Source organism: Cryptomeria japonica, chromosome 3 (assembly GCF_030272615.1).
Source record: "Cryptomeria japonica chromosome 3, Sugi_1.0, whole genome shotgun sequence".
Lineage (NCBI taxonomy): Eukaryota > Viridiplantae > Streptophyta > Pinopsida > Cupressales > Cupressaceae > Cryptomeria > Cryptomeria japonica.
In genome coordinates this window covers 318,809,011-318,821,969 of record NC_081407.1, presented here as the reverse complement: position 1 = coordinate 318,821,969, position 12,959 = coordinate 318,809,011, and the positions used below count along the sequence as shown (strand labels likewise).

Sequence of the window (12,959 nt, the reverse complement as noted above, 5' to 3'; positions counted from 1 at the left end):
TACCAAAAAAATGTTACAGTGCTCTTCATTTGATTTTTCTTTTGCTATATCAGTGAAGAGACTTGTATTGCTATGTTACAGTGCGTTTGTAGTCTGGACACCAGAAAAATGCCCAAACCAGTGCACCCTTCCATTACTCAAATGGTATCAAGAGGATTTCAAGAACCAACAACATGGGGGAGCACTAGATTATTTTGAATTTAAAAGCTTACCAAAAGGAAATGATAATTAAGAAGGATAGAACTTGACAAGGAAACCTAAATCTAGAACGTAACTTGATTCATTTAATAACTCCTTTCTTGTGAAAGAATGCCAACAAGAAGGTGGTAAATAATTTTGATGTCCATTGCATAAAGATACAGCAACACTAAGTTCAGTCATAAACAAATACTGTTGGAAAGATATCATCTTTACATATTACATTAGAGAAATCTACAGAGTGCTCGCGTGCTCAGTTTCATGACCACTATCCTTAAACTCTCATATAGACATTATAGCGATAGATTTACTAAAACATGAAACACTTGTCTGTAATCCCAAATCAAGGAGTAGGAGAGCACCAATATGCAATGTGTTCATCCTTGCGTGCATTGCTCACAAGGCCTCCACATTGCAAGCAAATAAAACTGCTACCATCTTCAAAAGCATCCATTACAATTTGCATTCTCCCATTTTCTGCTAATATGGAGGTTCCACTTGTATCTGCTAGAAGAGATGCTGCATTCATATGATTGCTATTAAAAGGTGATGGTCTGATAGGTGCATTAGGTGACGCTTCAGTAATTGCACACTCTGCAAATAATGAGGCAAGTTGATCAGCAGAAAGATTTGATTCCCTCCTCCTACTATATAACTCCCGGGCCCTATGTAAGGTATGCATAACTGCTGACTCCCCTCCTGCAGCTTTCAGTGCCATCACCACCTGCAAGAACCAGCTCCAATCAGTCCAATTAGCCAATCTACAGAAGAAATAAAAATGAAAAAAAAAACTTTGTTACATCAATTTCACATGGGTTGTGCTGAAATTAAATTCAAGTATTAGGTGATATACGTACTTAACTAATAAGACCTTTTCAATACAACCAAAGATTCACAATGACCTGAAAATGTTTCATATTTGAATTTCTCGACAGTTTCAAACAGAAACTATAAGCACCATAGCTGAGATTTGACAGGCATTTTCAACTTTCTTGTTGATTTTGAACTTATTAGTACTTTCACTGATCGAATTTCCCATCATAACCGATACCTACCAAATTGGGCTAAACATACAAATGATGTCCATAAACTTTTGTTAACCATCATGCTCATATGGATTAAGAACAAGCCACCCGGTTACAAGTTTATTGTTAGCAATACTTGAAATAAAGCTGAGTTATTTACTTGGAATTTAAAGATTAATAAGCTTATTATTCAAATTAATGGTGAATTGTCTCCAAAATCGCACCTATAATTGCAAGAAAAAGGTCAGTTCATAATTATATATAAAATGTAGGATATAAATAAAAGGGTGCTACCCCCTATGATAGCAGTTTGTCAAAAAAAATGTTGACTTGGCTTTGAGAAAAGTATGTTTAAGGAAACAACTTCAAAGGCTTCCTTTGTCATCCTTGGGGATTCAATATATGAAATGTAAAGAAATAAGATATATTTTATAAACCTCTATTTGTAAATAAAATTAATTTAACAATCAAATTGAATTAGAGAAAATGAAAAACATCTACCAAACAGAAAATTTGTACACTAAATTAGTACTTGTAGTCGTAGGGCAATTTTTTGTATATGTAACTTTATGGCCAGTAAACTAAATTTAATTGGTAGTCATCAAAACATCCATTGATCAATTGAAGGGTGGGAGAGAACATCAATGATCAAACCTCGTCCCTAAAATGCAATTCAATGATGTTGAGCTCATAGAGTTTTGACTGGTTTCAAGGGAGTTTGGTTATGATAAAAGTTCTGTCATTAACACATTTCACATTTTAAATGTGCAACTGTGTATGAGACTCACTTTCAGCAATTCACTTAGATGCTAGCACTGTGTTTAAAACAGTGTTAACTTTGACCTTTAACAGAAGAAATAACATATCATCACATATACACATCTTGAAATATTAACCTTTGTTTTTCTAAAATTTAGAAAACAGCATGCTCTCACTTAATGCAAAATGCATGTGTCAAGCATTAATATCACCAATACTTCTAATATAATTTTACCACTTTTCTAATAGTACAAGAAAGTTGTATCTACAATTAAGCCCGTAGATTCATATTTATTTTAAAACTTCTGCATAGCAAAACTAAGAAAGTTTCTTATAATGAGAATGGTTATATTTAGCCCATGAGAGACCAATGGCCAATGCATCTTCACTTGTTCATACCAAAAAATATCCTTCGAGAAAAATAGATGATAGAAGACATGTTGCTTTTCAAAGTTGAAGAAAAAAATTTAGTGAAATGTTCACATTTGTCAACAATCCACAAAACACAAAAAAAAAAACCATTCTATCCACTTAAAATCTTTAGAAATCTGTTGTCAACATGATGTCTATGCATTGCACGTAATGCTGGGAATAACATGTATGTGCATTGCTTAATTTTGGATAACAAATTAGTAATGAATATCATGTGCTGATGAACTCTATGTATTAATTCAGTTGGACGTGGATTGAGATCACAGTTTCATGAACATGCCAATAGAAGGGCAGATAGTTAAAAAAAAATGTGTTGAAACAATACGCAATTCAATCAACCAGGTGCTTGTTAACTGTCCAACCATCTCTGAAAGATAAAACTGCATTTTTCTTCTGCTCTTTTGGGTATCTATCTTTTATAGCATACAAATGCAAGAAGAATGTGATAATTTTGTATTCAGTACCTCTTATTATCTCAGTAATTTGGGCAAAATGCTAATACTAATAAGTTATGTAAGAGGATCCATCTCAAAAACAACCCAATGGATCAACCACTCGTTTGATTTTAATTCATCACCAATGTCTACAAAGAACAACACTATAATAAGTGTGAAAGAGTGTATCAGCAAACAAATGTCGAAGTCTGCAGCAGCAGTCACAACCTTATTCAAAGGCAGCTCATGTACTTTATGGTGTTATATATAGATATATTGATGAGACATGGCAAAATGGATTGGTGCCTCTTATTAAATATATTCGCATGGGATTGTATTATAGCGACATCTACAGATATATTGATGAGACAGCAACATGGGCTAGTGCCTTTTATTAGATATAGTAACATGGGATAGTGTACTAAGCTAGATGTTTTAGATAATTACAGAGGCTTATCGTATATATTAATTTTGAATGTATCTCCATGCACATCTTTATTCGGTTACAAGCTTCCTTAATTTAGAAAGCTTTCCTTTAAAATCTTTCTTCCTCTAAAAACTTCCCTTTCTTTTTTTTCTCTTAGAAGCTCTCTTTTGTCTGAAAGCTTCTTTGTATATCACTGTCCTCTATAATACCTATTGCAGTAGATTGTACCACATACGTACAGTTCTAGCTATATCTTTGTTCCTCTCATATTGTTGAAATTGTCGTCATATCAGTTGGTATCAAGACTTCTCAATTGTGGCATTTAAATCTTAGTCAAGAATTTTCATCTTTCACCTTCAATGGACCTAACACCCATAGGCCTCTCCTAATCAAGGCATTAGATGTTAACCCCCTTGAAAGTTCCTCCATCTTACCGTCCACTGGATCTAATCTTCCATAGCCTTTAAATTTGGGGATATACTGAAATTGGCCTTCTAGTCATTTTGCTGAAACTGGTTTCACAAAAATGCCTTATCTTGCAGAACAGATTTCTCCTAGTGGAAGCATCCAATCAGAATGATGTTTGCATTATCAAAAGGTAATCTTCAAGAGCTTTCAGGAAAGTGATTGTATTAAAAATTCTGACAAATGTTCAAGGAGTGCAACCTTGAGAAGTTAGCTCTCCGGAACTTTTTGTCCATTTTTCCAATTGTGATCCAAATAAAAATAATGAAAATTTTCGTTATGCCGAGAGAACCACATTGGCAGCAAAGGGATTGTAATGGCAGAGTGTTCACAAAAACTCATTTGTTGTGGACATATTATAAGTTTTAATTATATATTAGGTGGCTGACAAAACACAACCATTAAAACAAAAATACTTTCCCTCTAAAATTAATATATTCTTACAGCATTTGAATATACGTAAAAATGTTTAAATACTTAATTAACTGGCATGCACAGTCCACATGTCACCGTAGTGGCTTTATTTAAAAAAATTACACGTGGTATAGTGTAAAAGAGATAATTGAAATATTTAAATACTATAATTGTATATTATTATTTGATAAGCTTAATTTAATTATAATTGTTCAATAAAATAGAATAATTATATAATTGAAAACTAAAATAAATATGAATATAATTATTATATTATTGTTTATTATAAACTAGCACATATATCTTAAATATATCTATTAAAATATGCACAAGCGATATCAATCTCAAGGCACCTATCCAACTTGTGTAAAAAAATCTCACTCTGTAAAAAATTTAATATAGGTGCCATGGTACTGACATTTCTCAATATCTTTTAGATAAATGCATTTAAAATATCTAGATTAGTATTTTGCAATGTAAGTGAGCAAATTAAGCACCATATGTTGTAGTAAGGGCATTCTTGTATCTACTTTAGATGTTTTTTGCAATCTAGGTTAATCTTCACTTTGTATTGTTGTGAAATAATGACTATCATTTGCTACAATCAACTACAAGTTATCATGAACTCTTTGAATGTTAGCCACATAGACCATGGTAAAAATATTGTTTTGGAAAATACAATTGTCCTACAAGAATCTCAATTTGTGAGCAAGTCCATCTCTTCAACTACAATTAGCTGTTACTCCTTGATTCAATTGGAATTTGAGCAAACTGATAATGAAACTTATCTTGTTCAACCCCTTCCTCAATTTATAGTGGGCTTTGATTCTAAGGAAGCTTCCTCACAACTCCAAGATGGACTTTTCACAACTTCAATGCTAGCATCTATTGAACACACCATAGGGGGGGGTGTGCGGGGGGGGGGGGGGGGGTTGTGAATCAATCCAAACCTCTAAATACTTTACTCTTGATTTTTTAAACTTCAAACCACAATTAGCTTATTACCACAATTATGAAACATGAAAGCAAAAAGCACAATAAACACATGAACACCAGATTTATGTGGAAAACCCGAAACAGGGAAAACCCATGGTGAGAATCACACTCACAATATGAATAACTGATTAAAATGTTTTAAAAAATATCACTACACCTGATAGGACTTGCAAGACCAAGTGCGCACAACCTTAGGGCAAAATACAAAGAACTGCACAAGCTGCCATAAGGAACACACCATCTTCTAGTAAGTGCAGGGAATAGATGAATTGAAATGAACAAGATCTCTTGATCATGAAATTGTCTTTGAACCATTGTGTCAAGTGACCAATATCATGGCAAACATATCTAACATCAATCACTGTCTCAACACTCTGTCACACTGAAGATATCATCATTAAAGTTCACAAACTGACTTTCGCACCAAATCTGCTTGCATATCATTCACATCCACTTCACATCAATTCACACACATTCCATACCTCAACTCATACAACTGCACATCTATATATACAAGATTATTCATTAAAACCCTCAACTAGCTCAGCCACAGACATAATATACAATATTACATAAATTAGGCCACCCAGACCAATAATACATAATGTGGTCTACTCCAAGAGATAAAGGGGACCCAAACACATCACAACACATCCATTTAAATTGATTCCAACGAACTACACATGCTAACACATCCTCCAAAGTCGACATTAAACAAAACATGTAGATAAACAATAAAGTATGCCAACCAATCGGCCCAAAAACATCCTCCAATACAAAATACATAATGTGAATCTACACATGCCATGATGAGACCCATAACAACATCCAAACTCAACCTGCATATCCCAACCAAAAGACCATGATGCAAATAAGATACACCACCTCAATCAGCCAAAAACCAAACTGGCTAACACTTAACACATAACTTAACTTGCCAATCAAACTGGAACTAGAAAACTGAATTGGAACCCTGCACAAACCAAATGAACATGTCCTCCAAGCCGCAACACTTGAATCTACATATCTGAGAACCGCCAAGCATTCTCTGGACCAATTCTAATAAACAACCTCATTGTCAAAAACAGCAACAACCAACTCTATCATCTGAAAAACAAAGGACTTAAAAACCTAACAATGCAATGTACACAAATCATAAACATTATATCCAGAACAACAATCTATAATCTTCACAAACTAGAGGAATGCAAAGCATTCTCCCACTTGGACATTAAATACTCTTTCCTGCATATAAATACCGTTTCCCACATATTGAAACTTCCACTACACCAGTCTTCTGAAAACACCTCAATACAGCCACAGCAACATCAAAACACTCATTTCCAGACCATCTACAACACACAGTGACATCAATGACAACACAACTCAACACAACTCAAGTTTCCAACAACATCTCCTCTTCCTTCAAGGCCCACATAATTTAATCTATTAAGCACATGAGCCATGGTGAAGATATGGTTTTGAAGACTATAAATGTCCTACAACAAGATCCTCTTGTAAATAAGTCTTCTCCATCTACAATCCACTACTCTTCAATTCAATAAGAAATTTAACAAACTGATGATGAATTCACATTGTTTCTATTTTCCAAAGTTTTGGAATAAGAGGATTGTGGACCAAAATTTGGGGCCACTTGAGAGGGTGGCTTTAATACATACATACATACAAAAATACAAACACACACACATATATACATGAATATAGAATTAATATTATTAATATATATTTATTAATTAAAGTAATAAATATTTATAATTATTAGACTAATAAATATATTATATAGTTATAAATATAAGTCTTCCCCACGATTCTTATGTTTGCTTAAACAAAAAAATCCTCATTATTAAATTATCTCTAACCAAATCTTCATTCTTCAAAGAACAAATGGTGAAGTGAGGGAATTTGATTGCTAACCAGTCTAAATGATGAGGGTTGCACAATTGAAGATAGAAAAAATGTCATTCTTGAATCTTTTTATATATTTTTTCTCTAATCTTAGAAACTCGAATTTTTTTATAAAAATTAATAACATCCACCACCACCCTAACCTCATTGCTTCGCACACTCTCTACTAAGCCCAAGTGTCCACGATGTATGAATTATAAAATTTTGATCACCAACTTCCTAAAATTAAGATAAGAGGACATGCATCGAGTAAACAAAAACAATAAGAGTTGTTTTAATAGTCTACTTTGCCTCAACACCATGTAAACATTCCTTCTTTTTTTCAAGGTCAATCATTGTACATGCCATCATGTTGTCTATGTGTTCAAAACTTGACACAAAGCAAAATCATTATTATGACATAGAGAAACTTTGGCCAGAATGAGGATTCCCTGACACCCCCAATATGGTTGAGGAATGCCTAAGCAATAGTTGTAAGACTTAGACTTGGCAATTAGTCGACAGCACAAAAATTTTAAAAACTTGGGACTCAGCAAAAACTCGACAATAGCTCGGGAAGTTTTATCGAACATTTTAAAACTTATAACTTTCCAAAAATCTTAAAAAACATATTACTAAATTTGCAAAACATATTATTGATTTCCATTATAAAGAAATCAAAATTAGAGTTTAGTACATAACATAGACCCCAATGGGGTTGAGGGGCACCACCCCTCGTGGGGGTTTGAGGGTGATACTCCCAATGGGGTCAAGGGGCAATGCCCTTGATGGATTCACTATCACAATATAAGGTGGGGTCAAGGGGTGGAGCCCCTGCCACCAAGCCCAAAATAAGGCTTTGAAACCACATAAACCTTCATGGTGCACACCATTTATAGAATTTCATCACTTAAGAGTGAAATTAATTTGTTTGGCACTTTTTTGTTTACAAAAATGTTTTAAAAATCATATAAAAATTTTAACATTAGGAATTTAGGTGAAAAAACCAAAGATATACTTCTTCAGGCAAGTTTTTAGTGAGTTTTTGGCAAAAATCATTGCAAGTTTTTAGGCAAGTAACTCGCCATGGTTTTTGACTCATGAGCTTTGCGAGTATCTACGAGTTTTTCAACTATGGTCGAAGCATCCCCTAGCCATCCCAAGGGCTCCCCCAATATACCCCGTAGAGGGGGCCATTCCATGCTTCTACAAGGATGTCTCGAGGATGCCCCCACCTATAGGCAGTACTCCGAGGAGAGGTGAGGAAGGCGGGGGGTGGGGGAGGGATGTGCATGAAAAGGTGGGTCCTTGTGGAACACAACATTATTTGTCTCCCTTCTCAATTGAGAGTAGGTCTCGAACCTAGGAAATCTTCCTCATAACTCTTAGATGGACTTTTCAGTTTTCAGAACTTCAATGCTAACATCTTCTCATATTACTTCAATGCCTACCATAAGCTCAATTCTTTATCAAAGAGGGCACCTACGAACTTCTCAATCAATCCCTATCATGATTGAGTTTTATGCTGCAAATTGAATCCCCATACAACTATAACATCATCTTTACAATATTGAGATCTTCATGTAGATGATAGACTTCTAGAGCTTGAATCTTCATATGTATTTCCTAGTCATTTTTTTTTTTTGGAGAAAGGCCCTCGGTTAAGGAATAGGCATGTACTATTGGCGAAACCCTAATTTCTAGCTTTCAATCTAACAAGGAGTCTTTTTCAGTTTTGCCACGAGTCAAATTGGCATATCTCCGATAGTTCTAGATGGAGTCATTCTTTCAAGGCTGGGAAACACTTTGAGCAAATTTCTCTCTTTAAACCCAAAAATACATAGGCTAATACATTCCACATCTACAAGGATACAAGTGGAGATAAAAATCTTCAAAGGTTTATTGGATGAGGTATGATTCAAAGACCATTGCCTAGGTTTGGAAACAAGTGTTGAATTATGAGAATATAGTCTTCAGATGTAGAAAATGCTTCCCAATGGATCATGTTGTTGTCAACTACTCATCCAATACGTAGTCAACCTCAAAAAAGGCTACATGGTGGACTAGTGCTTGATTGTCATATCTCGCTATTACGAGGTTGCCTCCTGAATCCTCCTCAAGTGATGGGAGCTCTCATTCAAAGGGATCTTTGCATCCAAATAAGTTATCAGCTCTTAGAAAACCCCTACTAAATAAGTAAAATATGGGATTCCTCCTACTTCTTCCCCACCATGTTATGCAGATATAGTGAAGGTAGTTCCATTGATCAACGAACAATTTTATTGTCAATGTAGACACAGAGGTATAAGTTTCTTCCATGGTAAATCTAGTAAGAAGGCAAATACCCTTTAATCCTCAAATAAGCAATAGCTCTCCAATAGTCCAAAAGATTGCAATTCCCTCTTTGTTTAAAGCTATTAGGGCTTGGTCATCTAGCTTAACACAAGAGGAGGATTTGAGTTTTGGGGATGGCATTTGAGAATCCATTATGGCACAAATTAATCAATCTTTCTCTGCTTTTCCACAATCATCATAGTATGAGGAAGAGGATCAAGAAATAGGCTATATAGAAGTTCATAATCAGATGGAAGCAACTAAAATACAATGAATAGGATATATGATTCTTAGTTCTCATAAGAAAAAAGAGTAAGCTTAATTACGATCTTGCATCTGTTCTATTAAGGCTAAATATTGTAATGTGGCAATCATACTAGTGGTTATTTTGGGGGTTGGGACCCCTTATTTTATCTTTTAAAAAAAAATCCAAACTCTGCAAGAGGAAGAATGTCAAGACTCAAGCCTTTTATGATCTTTGAAATGGAATTAATCAACATAATGTACTTCCCTTATCATAGTCAAGAAACCAATCCTTGGGGAGACTGTGTAGGGTAATTCATATGTTTCCATATGGCTCTAAATATTTGAAGTGTAGTGAATTGATTGTAGAAGAACCAATCTTCCTTTTTATGCTTTAACTTTCTCTCAAGGTTTTTCTAATAGGGTCTACTTAATTCTTTTGTCATCAATCAATATTGGCCTATTAGCCCCTAGTCTTGTCAATAATGGATTGACAAAGCAATTCTCAAACAAGACATGTGAGGCAAACTTTGTTGTACATTTCCATGTGAGTCTCCCACCATGGTGTGTAGAATAAATGGCAGAAAACAAAGTAATCCTTGAACCTCTTATGGATGATCTCTTCTTGAACTTGACTTAATGTGAGTTTGATGGGCTAAGATTTCTCCAAAATCAAATAATGTATTTTGATGTGTATTTTCATTTTCCACAACAAAAGCAAGAGATGCAAGGTATAGTTCGTTCCATGCATCTTGTACTATGACTTGATAGTAGCCTTGGTAGGTTTCCAAAAAGTAGGGCACTAGCTTACTTAGCTCCATTGCCTCCTCACAAATAGTTGCCTTGACCTTTGGATCACTCTTGATTTTGTAATGTGGCAACTTCACTCCTCTATAAGTACTCTTTTCTCTTAATTGAATACTATGTTTAAATTCAATTCTGCCCTAGCCTCAACAGTTGTTTGGAAAACCTTTTGAATTGTTTACCTATTTAGAGTGAAAATCGAATTCCCCAAATGCATCCCTTATAGTTGTAATGGATGGAATTTGCCACCTTGGGAAAGGCAAATCCCCGAGGACAAATTATCCCTCCCATTACCTCTTTGAACAGGCGCAACGCTGAGCCAGGGGATAAAAGGAACGCTCAGGATTTGTCAGAGAAGCAAGATGAACCTCTGGCGAACTCTGCAAGGTTCTATAACCGAGGCAATAGCACGGTGCACTAGTCTCTTAGATAGACAGAACACAGAGCTAGGCAAGGGCACTTGGTTCTTACGGACAGAACTTAGAACAAAAACAAAATCAACTAAACTACTAACTATCTAACAAACTAATCAGCTATGAATAAATATAGAATGTGCAGAATGCGGATGAAATAATCTGTGAACTAATTAAGCAAAAATGTAAAGCAGAAAGGACATAGCAAACAAGGAACCTGAGAAGCTCTCGGGTTTAGAACGCCAGCGTGGTGCACGGACACCAGCGCACTGCATTGTCATTTGTATGTCCAGAAAACACTAAATCTCAGAGTTGAAGCGCTGGACCAAAACCTGTACCTGCGCACACAAAAAAGGGGGAAAATGTTGGGGCTGTATAGGGGCCTGCCTCAGTCAAACCCCCGTTTAGGTGTTTCCACCACCATGGACAACCAGATTGGTATAGATTGGAAAAATAGATAACTTAGGATAGATTGGAAAATTGGTAAAAAGAAGCAAAGAGAAATCTAATTCCTATTGCATGCGAATAAATATTAGAAGATTGATAAATAGACTTATTAATGCAAAGGACTCATTGCATGAAAGTGAAATAAAAGAGAGAGTATGTTTGGAAATCAAACCCTCGATATTTGGCACTGCGAGCGTGATGAAGCTCACTTGGTAGATGAATTGGTAAGAAGCTGCCACGAGGTTGGGAAGCTTAATGTTGGTATTAATAGCTTGCCCTTTGATGTTGAAGTTGCTTGAGAGAGCTAGAGAGAGCTTGAGAGAACCTGAGAGAGCTTAAGAGAGCACAAAGATCAAGAGAGCCAAGAACCTCCAAAGTGGGAACCCTTTCAAATGAGGTGAAGAGGGTTTTTAATTTGAAACAAATGCGGGGAGCCGTTACGGCATGATGCAGGCCAAAGGACACGCGTCGGCGCGCATCTAAGTCACCGACACTTTTGAATTTTGACCGTTTTCCAGGATGTTAGCGCAGCACACGGACATCCCTGCGTCGCGCTTCCATTCGTCGGGAATAGGCCCCAAAGGGTTGGCAGGGCTAAGCAATGATCCTTGGAATGAAGGCCTTATAATGACAAAATGTTACAATTTTGATCACTGGGTCGTCATAGATGCCTTAGGCATCATGCACAAGTGTCATAAATGCACTGGGCATAATTTAGGACACTACATTTTGCCCCCACTTTAGAGGACTGATCAGCCTCAAGGATCAATCGCACTAAAGTAGTTTAGAAGGCATGTTCACCAAGCTCACGCCGGGCAATAAATGCTGCCAGGATAATAAATGCGCTTCGGAGACACTGCGGAAGTCACAGGAGTCAGGTCCGCGATCACGAACGATGCCCCCAAGTTTTGGTTAAGAAATGTAGCATCTGAAAAGACAAAGAGCATGCTGCAAAACAAACAAATGTGTCAACACGAAAAACGGAGGAAGCTACTCAGGCGAGAAGAATGATTAAGAAGCGTTAGTCCAGAAAGAAATGAAAAATCAGATGTAGGCGAGTATATGCCCCCTTGTGCTTTGCCCCCAATGAAGGTGGGGAAAACAGGAAGGAAAACAAGCCAAAATTGTCCCAAAGAAGATAGAAGCCATTTTGGGCAGAAATTTAGCCTATATACTCAAAAGTGGGCCCATGGAAGGGTCATTATTACTATTCACTGTAGGCATTCGAGCTCAGAATTGTATAGAGCCAGAGCGAAAATGCCTCGCAAACGGGAGCTTAGAGCGAGTATGATCGAGGAGCTTCGCACCGCAGTGGAGCAGGGCAAGGAGCCCAACCAGGTACAACTCGAATCATGCTCATTTTTGTTGTTTTTTGCATCCTTTTAGGGTTTTTCGCAAGACCGTAGCGCAGGCGTCCAGGGGACGCGTTGCCATCCGGCCAATGTGCATCCGTCTCGGATGGGCATTGTCGTCTTGTTTGGACACTGGTGTCCAAAAGATGTGATGTCTTCTGGGCGCGCTAGCGTCTGTCGAAAATGATGATGAAGGATACTGATGGAACAATTTATGTTGTTTGCATGTGCAAAGATTGCCCGAGATGCAGAAGCACACTACGGGGCATCTATTGCAGATGCTACATGAGAGATTGGAGGATCTCACATAG

General features: G+C 36.4%; 1 protein-coding gene across 1 annotated transcript in view; it reads right to left on the bottom strand.

Moving 5' to 3' along the window:
* Positions 1-262: 262 nt before the first annotated feature.
* The window catches only part of LOC131036019 (uncharacterized), a 59,019-nt gene continuing 46,322 nt past the window's right edge, over positions 263-12,959 (bottom strand). Inside the window, exon 2 of the mRNA XM_057967814.2 lies at positions 263-922. Coding sequence (XP_057823797.2) covers positions 542-922 — 381 coding nt within the window. The 3' untranslated portion in view covers positions 263-541. The remainder of the gene's footprint in view (positions 923-12,959) is intronic.